This window comes from Syngnathus typhle, linkage group LG22 (assembly GCF_033458585.1).
Source record: "Syngnathus typhle isolate RoL2023-S1 ecotype Sweden linkage group LG22, RoL_Styp_1.0, whole genome shotgun sequence".
In the NCBI taxonomy this organism is placed as follows: Eukaryota; Metazoa; Chordata; class Actinopteri; order Syngnathiformes; family Syngnathidae; genus Syngnathus; species Syngnathus typhle.
Genome location: NC_083759.1, coordinates 4637963 through 4664495, shown reverse-complemented (window position 1 = coordinate 4664495; position 26533 = coordinate 4637963). Strand labels below are relative to the sequence as shown.

Genomic DNA, 26533 nt, shown 5'->3' with positions numbered 1-26533 from the left:
CCTCCACAGCAAAATATTTATTATTTATGAATTAAAAATGTATGAACACTTTCAGAATCTGAAAGTTTCAGGGGGACGTTCCGAAATGTGCATCCCCCTGTGTGTGTTTGTTTGCTGCGGCGATTCATCATTCATTAGAGCAGCTATGGCACCTTCATAGATTTCTTTAGCTCACCATGCCACAGATTCCAATTTGCTGCAGGTCTGAGACTTTTATTATGAGGATATCGATTTGAATTTCATAGCCAGACCAATAATGTTGGGTGGTAAACACAGGCGGCTAGCTCTTGGCTCAGATGAGCAGACCAATTCTTGCGTCCAAAAACAGAAACAATAAATATTGTGCTGGATACATTACAGCTGTCTGCATTTTTTTTTTTTTTTTTTTTTTAGAAATGCTGGGCTTTACAATTTGTTTGTCATGAATACGTTTAGCGCCAATGTATTTATTTGGATCAAAAGATGAATATGAGACAAAATTTCAGTTTCATGGTCTACTATTTACATCTAGACCAGAGCACCTTTTGTGTAATAAATATTGGAATTGACATGATTAAATCAATTTAAACTGGACTAAGTCAATAACCAGACTTGAACCCAATAGAGCATGCATTTTATGTCCTGATGAGGAAAGTTCAGTTCAATGTTTAGCCAGGTTGTACTTGGAACAGAGATGCACAGTTTATCACTTCTCAAAAATAATCATTTTGATTTTTTTTTTTTTGAAGTGGGGGCTCACAAATTACTATTTACTATTACTATTTAAAATAGTATTTTATATAAATACTGTACAGATTTATAGAAAAACATTATTTGCAATCAGAAGTCAAAAGACAAATATGAATATAGTAACATTTCTACCTAGGAATGATTTAGTTGGGTGATAAAACCCCTTAACAATCTCAAAAAGAACTTTGACCTTCTTTGTATTTGTGTTTAAACGTGTTTAGCAACAAGATTTATGATACATGTCCAAGGCAAGGTGACTGAGGAACCAAACGCAAGTTGTGCTCAACCATATTTTAAGAGAAATTGATGTTATGGCGCTCTGTAAATGGGCTTAAGTCCAGAAACGAGTATACAACATATTATGTAACATGAAGTGTAATATAACATTCCCCCGATGAACTCATGTAAGCATGTCATACAAATATGGTTTAGTCGGAATAAGGTCAGTCTGGTGATTAATGTTAATGTAAATGTTGTGTGTCCAAAATGAATCATGCTGTTTAGTATTGACATATAGAAATGCTCATTAATTCACTATGCATAGTCAGGAGATGATATTAAGTGACTGTGTAGCGAGCTTGATAGACGGCAGCCGGAAACCGAACCAAACATGGGCACAGGTGACGCACAGAGGATCCCCAGTTTCCATAGCAACAGGCAGGTGCATAGGGAGTCGCTCTCGCTTTGGATTTGCGGAGGTGAAGCATTTACATGCACATGGCGGCGCGGCGTGCTCACACATCCAAAAGCAAGGGATGTGATATATGGAGGACGTACAATCTGATGAAATGTATCATGGAAAGAAAAAAGCTTGGGTGATAAAAAGGAGGAAGAGGAAAAAGGAGGACAGGAGAAGTGGGGAAGGGGAGTTGGAGGACAACCCGGGGTGTGTGATCTATGATGGAGGAGATGAAAGACGACAAGGTCAGAAAAAAGTTGTGAGGAGGAGAACGACAAAAAAATGGAGAAGAAAAGCCGGAAAGGTTTTTTTATAAAACGTCATTGAACGGCAATAATAGCGATCCCGATTCCATTATGGTGTTTCTTTATCAAGTCTATTCACTCGTATATTTTTATATTTGGGTGCATTCAACTCTTCTGTACTCCTCTGAGCCATAAAATTAACTTCACTCAATTTCTTTGTGTTTATTCTGAAGAGGCTTGATTCTAGTCATGCGGCAGGCAAATCTCAGCTGCTCAAACATTCAAACAGACACATGTTTATGAACAATTTCAAACACGCCTGTGTGCACATATGGGAGCTGGAGAGTAAGCACATTTTGAGTTCAGTCAGCAGTAATGTGCGCTGGCCACGAGGGATGTTAGATTCTGGGCCAGTGCACCGTTACAAATTCTTTTTAGCTCCTCCTCGCTGTTACATAGGTAACACCTCATGTAACAGCGAGGAGGAGCTAAAAAGAATGAGTTGCTAATCACCCAACAGGTTTATGAGTGAACCAAAAGTAGGAATGAAAGCTGGGAATGTGTGCAAATGAGCAGAACAGGAGGAAATTAGAATAGACAAGAGAGGAGAGGAGAGACAAATGGAGGAATTTGAGGTATTGCGCTGCAGGTCGATTTGGAGTACCGTAAATTTCGGCCTATAAGCCACGACTTTTTTTTTGCAAATTTTGAACCCGGAATCACAAGTTTTAGCTGGTGCGGCTTATAGTCCAGTGCGGTTTATAGTCCGAAAATTACGGTAATGTTCCTTCTCTCATCACTCCAAAGCGTCATTGGCACACTTATTGACGTCGTCACTCATTGTGAATCTTTCAATACGGCAATTGTTGGATTATTCAAAGTTATTTTTCACGCATGTTTTTGTTCAAATTCATTGGCTTACATTTCAGCTTGAGAAGATGAAACAACACAATTGGCCTGCAGGTGAATGGACGGTGACGTGCACGATTGTGACAGGAGGGATGAAGACAAACTGTTTCGGCACGAAAATGCAGGTCCTATGCTATAATAATATTTTTTTTTACGAACAAAACAAAACATTTAACAGCAAGACACAAAACGCATATTTAAAGGTCAAATAATTTAAGACATATTTAAAAAAAAAAGATTTTAAGATATTGAAAAACAAAGTAAAAAAATCTAAAGTCTATTTCTATTCGTTAGATTTGTAACTAACATAATCTAATGTTCTATTAGTATGATTTTTTTTTTATGGTGAAAGCAGCATCTTAAATTACAAATAGAAAAGTGCAAAAAGCACGAAAATATTTTTCTACTTAGCATTTTAGTGTCCACCATGTTGCAAAAATGTTTTTAAATAGCCTCATTTTAGCAAACCCAATTAACGCTTTACAACCATTTCTGTCCTTGGACATCTTAAAACAACAGAATTGACCATTTTTATTTTTTTTGATGGTACATTGGCTTATAATAAAAGAGAATACTGTCACCTTAATTAATCAATTTTGTATAGACTGTACATTATATATATTTTTTAATGTGTTTATAGCATTTGGTTTTGTTGTTCTGAGAAAGCGAGAGAGACAGAGAGAGACAGACAGACAGAGAGAGAGAGAGATTTTCATGCTGAGTCACTGCAAGGCTGTTCCTTCTGCAGCACTCTCCCCCGCAAGAAGTCACGCAGCTTGGCTCTATCTCTCCATTCTTTTCTCTTTTTACATCCTTGCATTCATCCTTAAGCCTCTATGTGTGTTTTTGGTGTCCCTTTTAGCCTTTATATTTTCTACTATCCTTCCCTACCCTGGTGAATTTGTTTTTATTAATGGTTTAGAAATTAGTTAATTCTTTTTTATACACACCTTGTAAAATCTTATACACATTTTTAAATAAGCAGAGAGAGCTACTCCTCGCTGAATAATGAGCCTGGATTTATCTCTGTGGATTCACCGCTTTGTTAGTTATAAACGGTAATAACTCTTAAATAATGATATCTAAAGTGTAGTGCGGTTCATCGTTCACGCCCCTACTGTAGTTCAAATTTGGAAGTTTTTCATTGGGGTTTTAATAGCCTGCAGACCAGTTTGATTTTAGAGTTGCATTGTTGTGCCGCAGCAGCAGAGGCAGAGAAGATCCCCAACTAAACTCCATTTATCATTGTAAGCTCTGTTCTGTTTCTATGTTGTGCTGTTCCATGTATATCAAAACGGCAGCTGTTTGAATATTTAAAAAAAAAAAAAAAAAAAAAAAAAAAAAACATTAAAATGACTCATTTGCTTCAATTATGTTGGTGTTGTTCTATGTATGTCAAAATGGCAGCTGTTTGAATCTTTTTTTAAAAAGTCAATGACTCATTTGCTTTAATTATGTTGGCTGAACAATTGGGTAAACATACAAGTTTTAATTTGGTTTTGTTTTATGGGTCGGTTTTACAAAACTGTTATCTTATTTGGCAAACTGGGCGAGGATTATAATAATATGTTTAAAGCACGTGTGGGTGTAAAATCTTTACTGACCTTGGATCTGCAATGCTGCTTTAACAATTGACTTGAGATTGCTTGACAAAGATGGCAGTCTGAAATGTGGAACAGACAAAAAAAAAAGTCCAAATTAAAAACAATAATACATCCATTTGATATGTAAAACTGACATGAAGAAAAAAAGGTTAAATCAGTCATCTCTGATTGCAGTTGACATTCATAATTTGATGTCACACACTAATATTTTTGGTTTACAGCAACACCAAACAACTAACGTTAATATATTTCCGCACATTTTCTCCCGCTAAGCATAATGAACAATTTGTCTATTATATGGTATAGTGGTCCCAACTGTAATAAGGAGAGTGAGCAATGGTAGATCCTGGAGATCCATTCTCCACACACTCACCCAACCAACACACTGAGACACGCACACACAGAGCCACCTCTCATTTCTTCTCTTCTAATTCCTCTTTCCAAATGGATTTTTCATGCTGTGTTATCATAAGCATTAATTTAAAAAGACAGGCTCACTTCAGAGCAATTGAAGACACATTTGTTACGGTGCCAAGCAGCGACAGCAACTGGAGAAGCCAAGAGGGGAGCAGGGCACTGCCTCGCTGTTGAGTCCACATTCAAAAATCAATATAGTGTTGATGAACTGTGCACAAAAAAAAAAAAAAAGATTGTCGATGCAATTCTGTGTGCTTTTATAATTCATTCTTGGACGTTGTTTTTATTAGCAGGTATGAGAGCAGAGCTATGTTTTTATGTTGTCACTCCACAGAAGTCTTTATCCCTCAATGGGGATGACCTTTCCTTCCAGCCCTGATGTGTGGTGTGACAAAATGGAGCTGACTGAGGCAGATACTACAACTAAGCGAAACTGTATCGGCAGAATAAAAGTCAACTGAACTTCTTGGATAAAACCAAGAGCTGACTCAATTTTTATATAAAATATATTCCCATAATTTCACTAATGTTGTCAACAAAGTAAAAAAAAAAAAAGCTAGTTATATTTGTATTTTACAATACAGTATTTTGTATTGTATATACTATTTTATTAAATACAAAGTAACAAATAGCCAACACAGTAATCCCTCGTTTATCGTTTAAAACCACCCGCGATAAGTGAAATCCGCGAAGTACGGTCACCAACAAGAAGTACAGGGCAGGCTAACGAGTTAGCGGAAAGATGCTAATTCGCCATCTTGCTAACACGCTAAAACGGACTTCTAAAGGAATGTAAACAAACATTTGGAGCAATACTACATTGTCCTAAAGGGGTTTCCTCAATTTAGAAGTTTTATTTTGACTTTTAAATTGTTTTTTAATTTTGAAAAAAAAAAAATCCGCGATGTAGTGAAGCCGCGATAAACGAAACGCAAAGTAGCGAGGGATCACTGTAGTGGTGTTTTTATGACGTTTTGGAATGAATTGTTAGTATCTCCATTTATTTCAACGGGGAAAGTTGATTTGAAGTATGAGTAAATTGAGTGATGGATTATGAAATTAATTAACTCATAAATTAAGGTTCTCAAGTAAGTTATATCTGAATTTAAGTACAGCAACATATTTGTGTGACTGGTTGAGTATGGAGGTGTACTTAATGACATCTCGCATATGTCTATATTAAGTATGCTCCGTGCATCTACCCCCCCAAAATAAAAATATATTTAAAAATAAAAACACCTCTTTATTTCCTTTTAAACGCTACTGCTGCTGACGTCAGAAGCTCCGCCATCTTTGACGAGAACTGCACCGCTTCCCCTCATTGAAGAAGTGAGGAAGACTCGGCGCAGCGCCTTTGCAGCATCGCCGTCACAGCGTGAACACACAAACACAAACGTACACGCACACACGCGCGCGCACAGACAGAGGGTGGGGGGGCTGCTGGTCCAAAAAAAAAAAGAAAAGCGAACGCATTTCCTCCAAAGCTGACTGCAGGCCGACGACAACAAGCTCGGGTAAGTCTGCTCCGGTTTTCTCTTTTTCTTCGCCAAACACTTTGCGCATTGGATGTCACTTGGTAATTATCCGCTCTGGATTGAACGGCAGTGATTGACAGCGGAACCAAGACGTATTTATGCTCGATTTATTTTTATTTGAGCGTGTGAAGAACAAACAGTGCGTAACCTCCCGAGCGCAAACGCGCAATGAGTTGAATGGATGCGGTGCGCAATAATGCGTCGATGCAAATGTGGGCGTTTTCGCTCTTTCAGCACCTTGGATAGCGACGCATGATTGCAAACCGGGGAGGAGGCACGCCGCAAATGTGGGACAAATATTTGAAGTGTCCAGATGTTTTTGGTGAGCTACACATCATTCCTGCGGTTGTCTACATAGGAATCCGCAGCAGGTAGACAACTAATCGCATCAAGATGGTGCGTTTTTATTTATTTTTTTAATGAAAAAATGAACAGCGAGATGGGGAGACTATATAGCGCACACAAGGTGATTGCGGTGAAGGTGCAATAGTAAAGTGCGCCATGATGAAGTTGATGGGAGAAGGGTAGCCCGTGGAAACAGAAAGGAGGGGGGCAAGGGTGGGTGGAGGAGCTCCGAATGCGTGTGCGCCGTGACACCCTTGACGCTTGTCGCCATCAATGAGACCGCGACGCGTGTTCCGTCAATCACGAGGGGGGGTTGCCATCGTCAATTAACGCGGCTCTGCGCTTGAGGTGCGTGAGGCACGCAGGGAAAAAAAAAAAAAGAAGAATCGCTGCATGTACGTCACATCTCTTAAGTTATGGGTCACCCGTGGGCCACTGTTGCATTACAGGGTGCGCAATAGGTGTTGATCAGGGTGCGCCCCTGCAGAATGGATGGATGGATGGATGGATGGATGGATGGATGGATGGATGGATGGATGGATGGATGGATGGATGGATGGATGGATGGATGGATGGATGGATGGATGGATGGATGGAAGATAGATAGATAGATAGATAGATAGATAGATAGATAGATAGATAGATAGATAGATAGATAGATAGATAGATAGATAGATAGATAGATAGATAGATAGATAGATAGATAGATAGATAGATAGATAGATAGATAGATAGATAGATAGATAGATAGATAGATAGATAGATAGATAGATAGATAGATAGATAGATAGATAGATAGATAGATAGATAGATAGATAGATAGATAGATAGATAGATAGATAGATAGATAGATAGATAGATAGATAGATAGATAGATAGATACTGTTTTATTTTGCTTATTCTTATGTGAGCCTTGTGTATAATGGTGGGGACGGATAAATAGTCTGAATCAGATATTAGCAACGAATAGCAATAATTTAGCGCATCAAATCATATAATGTTAATAAGGTGTTTTTGGTTGGGCTCCTACTGTATTGATTATGTAAGTGAGAGGTGGTGTTGTCCATTGGGTAAGCAGATGTCGTGACTGGCTGATTGAACGTTTGACACTGTCGTGGTTCATGTGGTCTGTGGCTGTGGGGTAAATACAGTGTGTTGATGTCGCACTTGCTTAGCATTCAACAGTAGCATCCAAACATGTCCCTAAGAGGACGCCCTCACCCGGGGGAGGGGGGGGGGATGCTGTGGTTGTCATGACTGCGATATGCAGCGTTTAAACTGCAGGGAGAGCAAGAGTAGGGTGGGAGGGGTGATGGGAGGAGTGTGGGCCGATTGAGCACATTGAGAAAGGGGCTGCTTGCCAGATGAATGGTGACTCACTGATATCATCGCCGCGGGTTCGCTTCTCAGAAAACACTCTGGTACTGTTACGCGCTTACTGTACCGCCGCTGAAATGAAGCCCGTATAAACAAAATGATGGATGGTGGTCAATATGAGATGACTGCGAAGCTGCAATGCCTTTTTGGTGCAGGCTGGTGAATATTTTATGACATGCAATACAATTATGTTTCCTGGATGCAAGGGCAGATGGGTTGCTTTAAAATGTAGCCTAACGACAAATATAAATAGTAAAACGAGTGGATCATCCTTTTAAAATGTGTGGTTGTAAGATAAGAATATTAATATTGTAAAAAAAAATGGTGATAAGCATGTTGTTCTATATTAAAAAGGCCACAATATTAGGTACTGCTGCACAATTTAATAAAATACAATATGAGAGATGCTGATAAATATTTCACTGTTACGTCCACTCAGGTTGGCTGTTGTTAGCTAGCAGATAACAAAAAATATATATTCCGCAGATTTGAATAAAAGTTAGGTGGTTCCCAATCGGTCGATTAATCGGCAAGTAACCCATCGTGAAATTAATCAACTAAAATGAAAGACATTTGCAATATAATCTATTCCCAACCAGAATTCCATGATACCACCAGAACTTTTAGTCAGATTTTTTGTGATTCATGTCATTTTGGAGGCTTGAGCACCTGCCGGAAAAATATCTGCGCACATTCCTGTTGTTGTTAGTCATACTAGGATGACTCATGGCTTCCATGAAATAGATCAGTTGAGTGTTCAATTAAACTGGCTCAGATCATCATTTCATTTTTTTTTTTTTTTGGCAATGTGACGTGAAATTTCTCTTTTGTAAAATGGGTGCTTTGGCGCACTAAAATTTGGGGAAACACTTTTCTATACTACTTCCACTCACTGAATTTACTGTATATCTAAATTGAGTATCCTGGACATGTAAACTCCCACACAGGAGGATCTAAATTGAGATTCGAGCACTGAATCTCAGAACTACGAGGCAGATGCAGCAAACACTAGTGCACCATGCTGTCTGTCGAGAGAGGAAAAAAGGCAACTTGCTTTCAAACCGAGGCAGAGGTCAGCCTTTCATCCAGTCTATTGCTGTAAAAGCAGTTTCCATACCGCTATTAAATTGCATTAGATATGCAGTGTAAGTAAATTATTAATTGTAAGAGTTACTTGTCATTGATTCTTTTGCATTCCACTGGCGAGACCAAAAGAGCTATTGTTTTTCTTTTTACACAATCAATACAATATTTTATTTTTACTCCTGACGTACGGAAAGCAGCAAATAGGTGTATGCTAGAGATGAAAATCAATTTAAAATAATTTTAAGTGCCCTTGTGTAAAGAACTTGACCACTGGCCACTTTTCTAAAGTGTTGCGGTTGAGTTTAGAAACTATAAATTATTTTCTTTTTGAAGACATTTTCAAGAGCCTAAACGCTGAGAAGCTGCAAAAATGTCCAGACGGGATGAAAGACAGGTTGTTTTTTTTTTCCTGTGTCCAGTCAGACCTCCGAGGACAGACTCTCGGTCTCTAGCAGACACTTTCGGCATGTAAACAAAAACAGAGAAACAAAATGGCTGCTCCCAAGGCACCGGAACTGCAGTGGTGTGAAGAGAGGAACACATCTGAGCCTGTGCGGATAACATTCTACTTGTCTAGAACTATTTTCCTTATTCACAGATGACAGCAAGATCCATTCGCTCTAGCCGGTAGCAAAAGAAATGCTGTGACTGTCATCATCAAGTGGTATATTCAAATATTAAATGATGAGTAATATTTCAATTAATGCATTTCGACTTAGACCTAACATTAATATTGAAAATCTTTTCAATTCCATGACTGGCTTTGCCTGGGGGGCATCCCAATGCACCCGTTTGAGGCCGATCCAATGTGATGTCATCGTCCGATTTTCTGTCCTTTCTCCAGTTTTGCTTAGGAATATTATTCCAACAAGTTGACAAATGTTAAAATTCAACAGTAACAAAGAAACGTTATCATTAGAAAATTATTATGATTGAGTTATTGATTATATTTGAAATAGAATTCACAACCCCCCCCCCCCCCAAAAAAAAAAATCGGACTGTAAATTTCAGACTATACGCTGCTACTTTTTCCTCAAATTTTGAACCCTGAATCACGAATTTTAGCTAGTGGGGCTTATAGTCCGGTGCGGCTTATAGTCCGAAATTTTCGCTATTTTCTTTGCTTGATTGAATTTACAGTATTGCAATTTACCGCTGTTAGAGGCGTTTAAAAAAAAAAGACAGTCGAGGTGTAATTTGATATTTTTAAGTGTGTATGTAGGGTATGGTGTCCTCTGAACAAACCTAATTGCTTTTTAATGTCTGTTTTTATGACTTCTCAAATATTTAACAGGCTCTAAAGGGGCCTGGCTACTTGAAGGTTGGGAATTAAACCGTCCAGTTGACTTGTGATATAAATCGCGTGATTGTGGATTATTTCTTGCTTCTTTTTTTTTTTTTTTGGCTCAGGTCAAAATAATTCGTGTTTTATCATCTTCCCCAGCTGCTTCAGAGGAGTAATGGAAGGCATCAATATCGATTGAGGCATTACGGATTGATTTTTTGCTAAGGCTTTGCTAAAACATCAGGAAATCTGACGAGCGCCGAGGCATCGCTTGGAACGTTTTCTATTTACAGATGGGTCAAAAGATACCGTATGAGGAACATTTTGCATGTCTCTCCAGACATGAACAGAAATTGCTCAAGTGGTTTTCTAATCTGGGCCACCTTCCCGACATTTGAAGGATTGAAGCAACATCACCTCCCAGGCACATACTTGTCATTCTCTTAGACCATAAGTGTCAAACCCAAGGCCCGGGGGCTAAATACGGCCCACCACATCATTTTATGTGGTGCATTGACTTCATGTGTTAATACTAAAATTGCAAATTGTCTTCACTTTTAAAGAACTACAAATATTTCTAGCAATTTTTAATACCATACATATTTTTAAAATATTTGAACAGTTTTTAATAGTTCATTATATGTTTGTTGTGTAGTCTATACTGTATACAATAATGGCCCTCCGACGGAAACTATGAGTAAAATGCAGCCCGTGACAAAAATGACTTTGACGCTCCTGCCTTAGACCTTTTCAGTAACATAAAGTCAATTTAAATATTTCACGGTGATATATGTGCCTCAGCATGAACCTCTAAATAGGTGAATGATGCAGTGAGTCTTTTGCATATGTCTCTCTCTTCCAAGATGTTAAAATTGTCATATTTATTTTGTAATGATGACATTTGTACATTGGACCAGAATAGTTCTGTATATTACCGCAACAGGTTTAAATTGATCACAAAATGTCACCTATTGATACTTCTCTCTATTCTCATGTACCTATCGTCATCTCTGCCTGTGATGAATATGAGATGGGGGTTCAGGGGCTCTAATGCATGGCAGTCTCTGTCTAGGAGCCCTCTGGGATGCCGCCACAGCACTTCAAGCTAGCGCCTCTCTGGAGAGAGAAAGCTCTAGCTGAAGTGACACTGAGGTGTATTGTGTCATATCACATCACGGTGATTAGTCAGGCTTGTAAATAAATATAGCATTGCGTTAATATTATATGTTGACATAATGCGCAGTAACAAAATGCTTTTGACACAAAGCACTTACGTGAGGGCTGTTACTGATTATGTAAGCACCCAAAATATTCAATAGATATGAATTATAGATATAATATATAACACGATTGTAACGCAACCACATTGGAGTATTTTGCTCTCGGGTTTCATACTTTGTGTTTAATCACTTTGAGATTCGGGTGATATTAATTTGGTGTCTGAAAAGGAGTCCGATTTACAATGCCGTCTGGCTTACAGGTATCTGATTATGAAATAATAATAGAGTACAACAGGGAGGTAAATGATAAAGCCAGTATTGTACAATGTAATTAGACAGGCTGGTACCATGGGTGGAATTAAAGGCATATTCATATGTACAATTATTGTTCCCATGGTGACCATGTGACTCCAGACGTCATAAAAACACTCGATGGATGGATAAACGGATGTGCTTATAAACCTTAGATGTTGTTTTGTTCCACTTTTTTTTTTATTGTCTGTAGGTAGTATTGCTGAAGTGATTATTTAAAACCCTGCAGTGCTCAGCCTTAATCCAATAATTGCCTTAAAGCGTCAGGTCCTCGCTGCACGTGCAATAAATCACTTTTACAGGCCCTTCGTCGGTGTCGTAAATTAAATCCCGCCGCTAATCAGCAAACCACACCCCGACATCCTCGTTGAGGCAACATGGCACTAATGATGTGGGTGCACACAGACACACACACACACACATGCACCAATAGCTTTGTGTGGTTACAACTCAGGTTATGTATTTTAATAAAAGTGAGCATGTTTTTTTTCCCGAGAAGTGTCTCGGGCTTTATTGCCTCGCTGTTGACTCGGGGTCACCTTGGTTACCATTCATTGCCGTGAATCTGCGTAATCTGTGTTTTGTGAAGCCAGGTGATGACTCAAGGGGAGAACAGTGCGTCACCTTTTGTTATGGGCACACAGGCGCGCACACAGTTAGTGCACTTGACAGATTTTTAGTGACGTGTTCATTGATGGGGTTTCAGTACAATATTTATTTCATTCTCTGAGGTTGAATGACTAATTTTTGTTTTTTGTAAATGCTCAAGTCATAAAAGCCTCGTTGAAGTCAATTCATCACAGATTTTTGAATATTTTGGGAGACATAAAAGAAGCAAATGTTGATTTTTGTTAAACGCACAGATTAGCATTAGCTGACAGCATGTGTGATGTTTTGGGGGGCGAGAACAGATGAACTGAAATAAATTGATTGGATTATTTTCATGTCAAATTTTCAAAAGATAAATAAAGAAATAAATATGCGTAAGTATCCCCCAAAAAAAAAAAAGTTCCAGTGCTGGGAAAGAACTGCTGAGGAAGGCTACAGTGCAAAATGTGACGCTTGTAATTGAGCCAATAAAGTAAAAGGTCAATGTGGACTGTTAAAAATTAATTGCTGGAATTCGCTTACATAAAGCAGGAGGGAGACGATAATCCGTCTCCCCGCGGCAAGTGACTCCGAAGTCTGCTGTAAATCGTCCTCGATTTAGATGCCAAGCGCTGCGTTGTCCACTTTTGAGGTTTATGTAAGGCAACATGGCTGCTGTTGGCGAGCGACGCAGCAGTGCGAGAGGAAAGGCGAGAACGAGGGAAAGAAATTAGGGCAAGGGGAGAGCTGAAATATCCTAAATAGTTGCACATACAAACCATCTACGGGTCGATGGATTTATCAGTGATTTAAAGGAGGCTCGGATGTCTCGTCATGAAATGTGACTCAAATGGATGGATTTTGTGAGATGGGGGCTTTAATGAGTCACACTCTGCTATGTTGTGATATCGGTGACGAGACACATGATCGTAGATGTGCTTGTGAAATGGAAGCATCTGGAAGGATTCAAAATGGAATGGAAAGAGGAGCGTAGGTGCGTCCTCGTTTCTATGTCGACGGCGTAATACGAGTTTGCAAGTCTGTCACCAACATTTGCGAACAAAGTAGTAAATATTACATCAGGGGGGTCACTCATTTTTTGTCGTGGGCCGCATTGTAGTCATAGTTTCCCTCGGAGGGCCATTATGATTGTCAACGTCGACTAGTATAAGCTACAAAATAAACTGATGAATAACTAGTTTTGAAATCAGAGACTAGGAAAAACTGTTCAAATATTTTGAAAATAATATAATATATAATATGTAATATGTCTTGTCACAGTGGGCTAGTAGGAAACGCAATTTCGATCTCTTTGCGTGTCTTGACATGTAAAGAAATTGACAATAAAGCAGACTGACTTTGAAAAGACGAATGGTAATAAAAATTGCAAACAAAATCTCAATTTTTTTAAAAAGTGAAGACAATTTGTAATTTTAGTCATGACACAGAGTCGATGCAAAATTTGCGGGTCACATAAAATGATGTGGCGGGCCGTATCTGGGCCCCGAGCCTTGAGTTTGACACCTATGTATTAAATCAAATGAAAACCAGTCAGCTTCCTTTCATCTACATATACAGTAAACATACTTTGTCCAAGAAAAGAGCAACAAATCAAACATGATGCATATCATTGGGCAATTAGCAATTGCACACGTCTGTGATGTGAGTGCTCATTGTGGCTAGTCCTTCCATTTCTGGTTAACCTCAGTACATCCGAGCATTGGGAACTGTGGCAACCAAGCATAGAGACTGGATGCACTTGATGATGACTTGACTTTGAATTTAATAAGTGCCGTAAGATTAGCCGACTTAACTGCAACTATTACGTTTTGACCCTCATCAGGGTAAATATAAATGATCGTCAAACTTTTTATCATTGCAAAAATGATTTGGCTCTCCGAGTAAATTGAAATAAAATAAATAAATATATTAAAATAAAGGATGACCAACATTTAGAAACAGTAGCGTAGTAGGTCTAAGTGTTCGAATTTAAAGAAGGATCAAATTCACAGTTTTTATGGACACTAGAAATATTTAGACGATTAGGTTGAAATGTTTTCATCTGAATAAATCACATTGACATGAGCAGATTGACCAAATGTGCCGTCATGTAAATGTAGCTGATGACGGAATGAATGTGAGTCACCCAAAGTCAACGTTCAAAATAAATATTCATATATTAAGTCACATATGTCCGTTTTTTTGAACAGCCATCATCTGTAGATGGATTCAGCTGCTTACAAAAACAATTTTGTCTTTCTTTCAGCTTGTCCCGGATTCCCTCTAGGATCTATTCTTCCCTGTTGGAGACCCTCTCCACCCCCCACACCCAACAGCCATGGCAGATGATGCGGACATGCGCAATGAGCTGTCAGACATGCAACAACGTGCTGACCAGCTCGCCGATGAGGTGAGACCAAGCATTTATTATTAGGCACCAACTTACGAGTTTAGAGACGACATTCTGCTTTGAGATACGAGCCAAATTTTGAGATCCGAGCGACCTGATTGTAAAACGCAAGCAAAGGTCCACCAATGTCATCAACCTAAGTAGGTCATCCAGCGTTGCCATGGCAATGCTATATCATATTTCTCTCATCAAATGTTCTTGATTACATGACACGACTGGACAGAATTTCTATTTTGCCATGAAAGACTGAGATTATTTCACAGGTCAGATATTCATGTATGCGCTTGACCTTGTGAGTGTCTAAATGTGGGTGTTTGTTTCATCCTAACGAGAAAAGCCTCAGAGAAAGCCTGGAGCAGGTCACCGCTCCCCCCACATTCACATATGACTCACACTGACAAACATGGGCAGAATATTGAATACTCCCAAGAATGGGGCACGGACAAAATGGTCGAATCATCACGATGACCAGTTTCAGCTTTCGCATACTCCGAGGAAACGTCTATTTTCAAATACCAGCCTACGTCCGTCCATTTTTTTTTCTTGATGCAATGGTGGAGAACAGCATACTGAGTGATACATTCAATTCAAATAATTTTGTTTTCTCATCCCACAGTCACTGGAGAGCACTCGTCGTATGTTGCAGCTGGTGGAAGAGGTAAAAACGATCTTTTTGTTCCCAGTGTTTATGCTTGAGTTAACAGCTTGAGGCAGTAAATCCATAAACTGTCTTTTAATTGTTTTCTCGTTAGGAAAAATAAGCATACGTGCGTAGAGTTAAGGGCTTATGCAACATTCATGGTCGGTAAATGACACTGTGGCAAATTAGGAGGAAAGGACAAGGAGTTACCGTAGGCAGATGTGGATGAATAAAATGAGGAGGCATAAAGAGCATCATAAACAGAAGGGAAGATCTGACAAGTTGCCAATGTGGATCTCAAGGTCATATTGATCGTCGGTCTAATTATGACCAGCAAGAATTCAAAACCAGTCACAAATTTTGTTCTTTTTATCATCTTGTCAATTGAGCCCCATCTGAAATATGCAAGTTGGGTATTTTCTGATTTTTACACGATTTTTTCTCCACATTCTTGTCTGTTTTCCGTGCAGACGATATAGTGGATATTTATCGGTGTTTTCCGAGGAATTATTTGGGTTTTTAAAACATTTTTTTTCCTGTTTTACGGACCCCTTGAGATAGCCTTGATCTAGCTCAGTCACTGCCAGGAAGACAAGTATGCTTTGTTTACAAAGTGCTGATTCAGGGTTTTTTTCTAAGTGTATGAACAGTTATGACATTATTGATTTATAGGGAAAAACCTTGCCCATTACTATTTACTTGTTCTGGGAATGCCACCTAACACTAATCATAACGTTTTATTGGATTCTACAGTAGGATAATAAATTGGAAGCTTTCCAGAGCTGGATGTTAAAATGACTAACATTGGAGGCAAGGGGTCATTAAGTTCGCAGCGTAACAAAATGCTAATCTCCGCACCAGATCTTAGAATGTGCAAGAATATTGCAGCCATTTCTTTGCCTGCTTGGGATCATGATTACTTCTCATTTCGGGTGTTCCCCGAGAGACATATTTCAACTACCTTGGGATTTCTCCTGGCTGTAGACAGACTGAATTACAGAATCATTTATACGCCAGCCTTTCTTATTGCTCCCTTCTCGCCTCTCAAACGTCAATGTGGCTTTCGTCCCAAATTGCTGAGGATGCAGCTGGAGGGGGTTGCTGCGTTCATGCATGTTAGATTATTTGTGTGTAGAAACACCGACACAGTATAATCGCATTTATGCCTATCAGGCCGAGCCAGGTGCCGCGTACCGGTACGGTGTTGCGGGATTTCTAAGAAGCCGGCAGAAAGCAGGTTTGCGGACAATTGGGTTTCAGTATCCTCCCTTCCAGCACCTACTAAGCAAGCCCAACCCATCAGTCACTAATATTTATATAGCATATCGAGCATAACGTACTAATGGAACGTGATGATGAAATATAATATATAATAATAACGACAACATCGGGTTTCACTATAATCATATGCTCGACAGTTGATTACAAGTACCGTATTTTCCAGACTATAAGACGCACCTTCAATGAATGGCCCATTTTAAAACCTTGTCCTTATATACGGCGCACCGGACTATAAGGCGCACCATTAATGCATCATGTCAGATTTTTAATCCAAATCAAATCATTCTCATTTTATCTTTTTTATTTCAACTTCAGACGCAACAAATTACTTTATAATCACAAAATAATGATCCATAGTCTTTTTGATTCATGATTCATAGTCTTCAGCGGGCCACTCATGATTGATTTCATGACACAATGCTTCGGGCCAGTTTAAATTTAGGAATTTGGTCCATATATAAGGCGCACCGGACTATAAGGCGCACTGTCGGCTTTTGAGAAAATTTGAGGTTTTTAGGTGCGCCTTATAGTCCGGAAAATACGGTGGACTTTTGACTCTGGTTACCATGGTAACGCTTACAAGCTGTCAATCAACAGTCATTCTTACTCCCCAGTCGCCCAAGTAAAAGCATGTCAAAATTGTTCATTTTAAGACTAAATGGCGAGCAGGTTGTGTACTTTGAAAGAGCTTCCTAGGGGGAAATAGCCGTAGTACAAAATTGGCAATTTCCTAGCTTGCACTAAAAACTGGCAAAGAAAAATGGTGAGAAGCAGTGAGGTGAAAATAGAATGTGGGAATCGCTTATGGCAGCAAAAATCTTTCAGTTCCCATTAACCTTCCGACTCGATATAGCCTCATTACTTATCTCTACTCCATTTATTTTTTTCCCTCCTTTCCAAATCATGCTGCCTACCTGCTTCTGGGGACTAGAGCAAAGATGCCGGCATTAGGACTTTGGTCATGTTGGACGAACAAGGAGGTAAGTATGGAAATGAAAAACGGTGATGAAATGTGAGGTCATGTAGACACAAACATGGTAAAATTATGTAACTATAGTCACATCAAGTCATATTGTTATTTATGTGCAAGAAAATATTGTTTACTTGTGCCAAAGATTTACTGTTTTATACATGATGGCTTGATTTGTTTAAATGTACGGAAGCTTGGAGCTGCCAAAATGGAGTAAAAAAAACATTTTTGACTGGCAAATATGTTTGAAAGTACTATGGGAAAAAATGACGAACAGAAATTATGCACTACAGCCACAATAAAACAAAAAAAAAAAAACACAAATAAATCATTTTACTCAGTTAATTTTTAAACATGTTGTAATGTAGGTCAAATACTTAAAATGAAATAAGTATTTTACTCAGGTCAATACCCCGTGGCATTATGAGTAAAGAAATTTTTTTAGCATTATTTGCTAGTTTGTATGTTCAAACGTACTCGCCAGTCGAAAATAATTCACTCCCAATTGGCAGAATGAATACAAATCCAAAGTAATTAAATTTCTCTATATTTTACATGATATTTCCAAGGGGTTTTATTTTGAATGGTTTGTTTGACATTTCTTTGCATTAAGGAATTGTAATTTCCAGCTTCTTTCAACCCTTTGTTTCCTTTTAGCAATTCTATTTGAATGTTTTTGTTGCTATTTGCAGGAGCTTTTTGCTTATTTCCATTTGCCCACACCGACAGCAGCTGATATCTTGAAAGTGCCAAACACGTTTATACGAGCCAACCACCACAATGACGAAAACCTGTGTCTTAACTTGATTTGGTGTCAGGATGACTTTAAACGGGGATATCAGATGAATTTGTTTCGAGTTCTTCGTGGTTTTGGTTCATTGACATTCCACAATTGAAAAAAAAGAACGATTGAAAAGATACGATCGATTTAGCTGGTAATGACAAAATATTCCGCCACTTCTCAGTCAATCCATTCACTGCTTTGTAAAATCCCTAGTTACAATATATTGCTTCAGGGCATCTAGAATAATTCTATTTTTTGAAAGAATGTGAAAGTATGTCTTAGCTCTGGCATGCAGAAGGACCTGAAAGGCAACATTTTATGTGTCCCGGGAAAGACCATGAATTGCATTTTGGTCCTCTGACCCTCCTCCGTTTGTGTCAGCAGTCTGCAAAACCTTTATAGCGGCCGACAGAACGCCTTTCATTTACACTGCCTGTAACGCTCTTTAATGAGCATCACATGCTCTGTGCTGTTACAAATCAAAACACTGAATCATTCAACAACGCTAACCGGGATAGGCTCCTAGCACATCCGTGACCTTAATGAGGACAAGCCGTAAAGAAAACGGATGCACGGATTGTACCGCATACTATACGTCTGCGTACCAACTGGGGATTTTACAAATCTGAATATCGTTAATTGATGACTATGCTCCATAATTCATAAGATGTCTTTAATCAGGCTGGAAAGTCTTTGCTATGAATAGTCTCCAAACTGCCATCCACATCAGCATGAGCAAAACCTTGAAATCCATAAATGCTCAATATACAGTATGCATAAAAAAATAAAAATAAAAAATAACGAAGGCAGCATTGGATTTTTAGTGAAGGGTCCCCTAAAATTATCCCATCATAATAGGAAAATTAAGTACCGTATTTTCCGGCCTATAAGGCGCACCTGCAATGAATGGCCCATTTTAAAACTTAATCCTTATATAAGGCGCACCGGACTATAAGGCGCACCATTAATGCATCATGTCAGATTTTTAATCCAAATCAAATCATTCTCCATTTTATCTTTTTTATTTCAACTTCAGACGGAACAAATGACTTTATAATCATAAAATAATGATCCATAGTCTTTTTGATTCATGATTCATAGTCTTCAGCGGGCCATTTATGATTGATTTCATGACACAATGCTTTGGGCCAGTTTAAATTTAGGAATTTGGTCCATATATAAGGCGCACCGGACTATAAGGCGCACTGTTGGTTTTTGAGAAAATCTTTGGTTTTTAGGTGCGCCTTATAGGGCGGAAAATACGGTATATTACAGAATAGCTACATGGACACACTATATTAGGGATGTCACTATTGAATGTTTTTAGAATCGATTATTCTACCGATTAATCGAATACCATAATCTAATGGAGTACTATAATATATAAAATTTGATTTTGAATTAAAAGTGGATTACAAAATCATTCCCCTATCTGTTTTGATTAAACACAACATATAATCTGTCATGAATGATGACAACCATTATTAATAAACACAGTTGAGAGGCTGTCATGAGAGGATTTGGCTAAATTGAGGTAAAAAATTATCTCGGAACGATTACTCGATTATAAAATGGTAGTTATTATTTACTAATCGATTACTTGTTGATTAATCGATTCATTTTGACAGCTCTTCACAATGCAGACTAAATTAATTTTGGTTTCCTCTTTGCCGTTTATTCTAAAGGAAAAACTGGAGGGTCTATGGGAACTATTTTCCATTTATGCAGGAGAGCTTAATGAAGATGAAGTCAAGTTAAGCTGTTCCTTACCTGTTGATAGAATTATAAATGAAACTCCTCGAACATCCACGCGGAGCTCAGAATCGGTCTGCCTGTGCTGTCCCCCCCGATCAATTTCTGTAGATTTAAAAATGGCCGTTAGATTGCTTTTAGGAGCAAATTGCTTCCTTTGTAATTAAAGTGAGGATCCTCTAACTCTAATCAAGAAAGCACATCCCAAAATGCAATTCAGACCCAATCAATACATTCAGTGCCCCTCCCCTATGATAGCCCCATATTCAATTGCTGCTCATCATAAATCATATTTGTGCCAATCAGCCAATGACATTCATTCCACTACTGTCATCCCTTTGTCCTGACCAGAGCAACTCGATCGTGTTGAAGATGGCATGAACCATATCAACCAAGACATGAAGGAAGCCGAGAAAAATTTAAAAGATTTAGGGAAATGCTGTGGGCTTTTCATATGTCCATGTAACAAGTAGGTACTGACAACGTGCCTCAAAGGTTGTCGCATATGTGGTGGCGTCCAGTTTTTCCTCTTTTTATTTTGAATTTTTTTAATTTTGAATTTTTGTTCCTAGTTTCTTTCGTCACAGTGAGTGTCTGAAGTTATTGTCTTCTCTCCTTTGTCTTCTCTCTCTCTCTCTCTCGCTCTCTCTCCCTATCTCCTCGTGCTTCATTGTGTGGGGGATAAATGACTTGCGTTTAATCAGAACAACTGGAGCGCATCGAGGAGGGAATGGACCAAATCAATAAGGACATGAAGGATGCAGAAAAGAATTTGAACGATCTAGGGAAATTCTGTGGTCTTTGCTCCTGTCCATGTAACAAGTAGGTGCTGCTTGCCTGCCTGCCTTGCCTGCCTGCCTTTACAAAATGATCAATTCCTTCATAAGAAACACAGAAACCGCTGGCATGAATTACGGCCGTCTAGTCTGCTCTGCTCCAGCTGCAAAAAGGCATCAGTGGCTTCCATATTCATACACACGGGAGGCCAATTTCCAAAACCGTCCCAGACACATTCATATATGCAGTTGATTTAATATCACTCTTAGAGTGTCAATCAAAACTCAAGATAATTCAACATAATTCAACATAATCCAACACGCATATACCGTAAATTTCGGACTATAAGCCCCTACTTTTTACTCAAATTTTGAACTGAATCAGAAATTCTATCTGGTGCGGCTTATAGTCCAGTGCGGCTTATAGTCCGAAAATGATGGTACTTGTGAGGAGACATTTGTCAGATGAGCACGTTAGCTGCTTTTCAGAATCAAAACCCAAAAAGCAAGAATTTATTTTTTTTGGTAACTGCTAAACCAGAGTCAGAGTCCCCCATGGACTTTGTCATTTCAACTCAGTGACGTTGGTATCAAAATGCAGAGGACAGCGCTTCTCCTTATATGCATGATCTTTACCACTGCCACACCACTCAACATTCACGGGATGCTCACCTTTTTTGCAGGCAAAAAATATTTTTGGGACCCCCTGTTAACAACCCGCCCCACTACTACTACTACAATAACATGGAATGACTTGCGAGCATGACCCTTGGAATGCTCATGCATGCAACTCACACTAGCATTGCTGCACGTGATGATGCTAAGATTATGATGGCAATCATGACATTGATGATGTACATTTATACAATACATCTTTATTTTTATAGCGCTTCCACAAACACTTTCCCCGTAGTAAAGCGCAATACAAAAAAAATCACATGGATGAGAAAGAGAAAATATATCAAATAAAACATTGGCAATAATACAAACTAAGTAAATTTGTGGTTTGTATAGAATATAAAAAGTGATACAGAGCTTGGGGAGGTAATTAGTTTGAAAGAGGATCACTGGCGGCGTTAGGGTTTTTGTTCTTGGGGGGGTCCTGGGGGGGCTAAAGCTATCTCGGGGCGTCCGTAATATACCCCCCAAACAATTATATTCTTCCAAAAATACTGCTATAGGTTCATGACTTGTTCTCAACAAGGGAAAGATGAAAATGCTATATGAACAAAAATATCATAATGCCTGACTATTACACAGACAGAACCTTGAGAGCTATAATTGCCTCCACTCTACTGGAAAGAGTTTACAGGAGATTGTCTTTGGGAAATGATTGTTCATTCAACCAAAATAACATTTGTGACATTAGAGATTTTGGTCAAGAGGGCCTAGCTCTTCTGATGGGCTTAAAGGTGTTTGTTGGGGTTGAAGTGAAGGTTCAAAAGTTCATTCAATCCAAACTCATCCAACCATGTCTTTATAGAGTTTGCTTTGTGCACTGGTGCACATGCATACTGGAACAACAAAAATAAGGTTCCTCCTCAAACTGTTTCGAGAACTTCCTGAGATGTTCAAGTAAGAATTGAAATTCTAATGGCACCACTCCCGGGTTGAGTAATTAATTAACTAATTATGAGACAGGTCACAGTACTTTAGTTTATAAAATGGAAAAATGTAGTTTTGTTTTGCCACAGCGCTAATCCAATCAGCTCAGCTCAATTGCCGTGAATCAGATTTATAAACGCCCGTTAAGGGCATCCATTTGACAACGGAGAAGAAGCCGGTGCATCTTGGAATAAAAGGAGAAGATGAAGAAAAGCAGACAGATGGAGAACAACAAGTACAAAAAGAAAGAGTGTGTCAGCAGGGATTGGCAGCTAAGCGAAGCCTTGACTCGGTCCAGTTCTATTAATAAAAGTCAAGTAGGAGGCTGAGCATTCTCCCTCCCGCTTACAATACTTTGTCGAAGATAACCAGGGCACTGAGGCTAAAATAATTAATATGCCAGATCCTGCCCACCACATTATTTGAAGCAAATAGAGCGCCTATTGTTTTTTGCAAACTATATTTGTTCTTTTTAATTTGGCAGAAAATCTTTACAGACATTTTTATTTTCATTAAAAAAATGATGACAATTTAAGAGCTAGTATTATTGTGATGACCTTTTGTCTATTGAAGAGTAACAACAAATTTCCCACTGACACTCCGATGTCGCATCTTGTTAGCACAGCTCTATTTGTCGGGTACACACTTCCTTTTCGGTGAGCATTGATATCGTTATCGCTGGTAATTCAGCACAGCTTTTCCAAAGGCGATAGAACAGAAAACCGAGGTCGGATTGTGTCGGGGGGGGGGGGGCTTCCCACGAATAGCACACGGAATGTCACGTGTTACTATGTTGACCTTGGATTTATTTGTTTCTTGTTTTTATTTTTTAGTCTGTTCTCCACATAACTGTCGTCCCTCCTCTAATGATGTGACGCTCTATGTTGTTTGTCTCCCAGGAGCTCGTCTCCTCTGTTATCTGTCACATTGGGACAATGAACTGTGGGACTGAAGGGAGGGATTGTTCTTTTGTTTTGTTTTTTAAGTGCAACAAAATGGAGGTGCAATTAGAAAAAGGTTGCCGCTGTTAAAATGCATGCCGTGAAATACCAAACTCCAGACGACACTTGCTAGATAGTATCACTCACATTGCTATTGTGTAAACAGAAGCTTGCACCTTCCAAACCCTACCAATCCATGCTTGCTATGCTTTGCTTGACTTAGTCTAGTCTCCACTATTGCATGAAATCAAGTAATTTGATATTGACTGATATATAAAACCACCCTCAAAGTCACGGCTCTCTATGTTGGTTGAATTAACAAATGGGAAGCCGGCCTGGTTGAGGGAGTTGATGGCACGGTTTAGTAGAATGTTTGGTAACTGTTCTTCTTCATTGCCTTTGGTGGCCAGGATGAAGAGCGGTGCCAGCAAGGCCTGGGGGAACAACCAGGATGGGGTGGTGGCCAGTCAGCCAGCCCGGGTTGTGGATGAGCGCGAACAGATGGCCATCAGTGGAGGCTTCATTCGCAGGTAAACATTCCAGAACATAGTTCGCACTTACAAGATGAATATTTGATAACGAGGTGATCCTAAGCTTGAAGAGAAGTAGGGTACCAAAATTTCAGATCACATATATGTCAATTTTTTGGTTTTCAGGGTAACAGATGATGCCCGGGAAAACGAGATGGACGAGAACCTGGAGCAGGTGGGTGGTATCATTGGAAACTTGCGCCACATGGCTGTGGACATGGGCAACGAGATCGACACTCAGAACCGCCAGATCGACAGGATCATGGATAAGGTAAAGAAAACACTGGAGGAAAACACGTTTATCCCAATTATATGAAATTCATCAAACATGATCCAGAATAATGAAATCTGTTTGTATACATTTCCTAATCTTATCCATTACCTCCAATACCATTACCGTATTTTTCGGACTATGAGGCATACTTAAAATTCTTGACTAATCTCAAAAAATAATAGAGCTACTAATAATCAGGTGTTTCTTATGTATGGATGTTGAATTGAAGTTAATGTTTAACTAATTTGCTGTACTGGTTTGCCCCCCCCCCCCCGAATGTGCAGTAATGCACCCCATATTGAGAAATTTCAGAAAATAAACTTATAATACATATAATAAAAGTACACATGATAAGATAAGATAATATAAAAATATAAAAGTATATAGTGTTTGTAAATGTATATGTTATATATAAGTAAATATAATTATAAGAGTAGACCTTATAACCGGTGCACCTTATGCTCTGAAAAATACGGTAACTCACAAGCCTACCTTTATGGATCTTGATTCGCGCACTGTGCTCTTTACACTCACCCAGGCTGATTCCAACAAGACCAGGATCGATGAGGCCAACCAGAGGGCCACAAAGATGCTGGGCAGTGGCTAAACACCCTGCTCCCCCCCCCACCCCCCACCCAGCATGACCCGTCCCCGGTGTACGGCGCCGCACGTCATCAGACGCCGGACATGCTTTCAATATGCTATTGACCTTCTCGGTTTGCACACATGCACATATCACCTCCCCATTGTAAATGTCGTTCTGTGTGTTGTTTGTCGAGCTTTTTCAAGATGATTGTCCTCGTAAAATGATCATTTCTTATACTCCGTACATCATTCTTTCCAAAGGTTGTATATAGTGCTGAGTTAATGGCGCTCTGGCTCACCTGTGAAGTTTTTATTCTCGAGACACATACATATATATATATATATATATATATATATATATATATATATATATATATATATATATATATATATATATATATATATATATATATATATATATATATATATATATATATATATATAAGAATGCGATACAAGCTGTTTGTTCTGATTCTTCCTCTTTTTTTTTCCCAGTATGTCAGTATTGTCGAAGTGAAGCGGTTTCATGAAGGCTATTGTGATGCTCCTTATTTTCGTGTTTTGCCACACAGTAAAAGGGAGACCGATGGCAAGTCATGATTAACAGAGTTGAAGAAGATTGCAAACAGCTCTTAACAATCATAAAAGGAAGTCGCTGGTCCATTGTCCCATCATTGCAATCATACTGAGTTTACCGTTTAGACAATGTGCAACTAGATTCTCCGTAGCTGTATTAGGCATTTGCATTCCAAGTGATGTGAATTGTGCGTTCTCTGCATGACAAAATGGTAGATTTTAGTCTTCTAAATAAAACCTGTCTGAAAAAAAATATCTATAAAAAAATGATAACACGGCAGTAGCGACTTGACAAAAACGCATGCTCAGTATTAGGACACAGTTGATCGTTCCATTCTTCCCTGCAAGTTTGCAATAGTGCCACTTTTTTTCTGTCTTGATATATTTACCGACTGTGACCATCTTGTTGTAAAATAATGCAAAAGGGAACAAAAAAGTGAGACGAGGGTGACAAAACAAAGATCTGTGGTCGTATTGCAAAAAAAATAAAAAATAAAAAGACCTGTTTTCTAAACGATTATGCAGTTTCGTGGTGAGGATGTTGATAAAGTGCTGAAAGAGGAGGACTGGTTGTGTACTGTAACATAGGTTTTGGACGCTCTGAGAAAAAAATAAAAAATAAACGTTTGCAATGTAAAGCAAAGGCGCATATTTCTGAGAGACCTTACTTTTATAAAAAGACCTGTAAGTTTATTCTCCCGTGTGGTTTGTTATTGGTAAAAAAACAAATAATAATGTTCATGATAACTATACACTGAATCAAAATAAGAAAACAAAGGGTTTTTGTTGCTTCTGTACTTTTAGAGCTATGCATACCAAATCTCCGAAATGACCCTTAGAGTAAGGTGATAAAATACCCAAACCTGAATGACACAATAGATTCAACTGTGAGATTGATGTCCTCAACGCATGTTATATTAAAAAAAAAAAAATAAAACTCCCTCTCTGTATCTTGTCAGTGTGTAAAGTGGTGGACATTTTGTAGCTAGCTGAATTGATTAAAAAGTAATCAACCCTGCTTGTACCTGTCTTTGTCTTTATTGCTTTTAAATGATACTTTATTCAGTTCTTAAAATCA

At 38.7% G+C, this 26533-nt stretch overlaps 2 protein-coding genes across 2 annotated transcripts in view; one reads left to right on the top strand and one right to left on the bottom strand.

Annotated features, from left to right (window-relative positions):
• Positions 1-4171: 4171 nt before the first annotated feature.
• The window catches only part of LOC133146505 (saccharopine dehydrogenase-like oxidoreductase), a 28258-nt gene continuing 5896 nt past the window's right edge, over positions 4172-26533 (bottom strand). The window contains exons 13-14 of the transcript XR_009711375.1: positions 20187-20273; positions 4172-4225 (exon numbers count right to left, since the gene is read on the bottom strand). The gene's annotated coding sequence lies outside the window, so the exon portion shown is untranslated. The remainder of the gene's footprint in view (positions 4226-20186; positions 20274-26533) is intronic.
• snap25a (synaptosome associated protein 25a) lies at positions 5913-25222 on the top strand. Its single transcript, XM_061270338.1, has 8 exons — positions 5913-6097; positions 14598-14741; positions 15358-15399; positions 17594-17642; positions 20873-20990; positions 23901-24020; positions 24147-24291; positions 24833-25222. The coding sequence occupies exons 2-8, from the start codon at positions 14670-14672 to the stop codon at positions 24899-24901; spliced, it is 615 nt and encodes a 204-aa protein (XP_061126322.1). The 5' UTR covers positions 5913-6097; positions 14598-14669; the 3' UTR covers positions 24902-25222.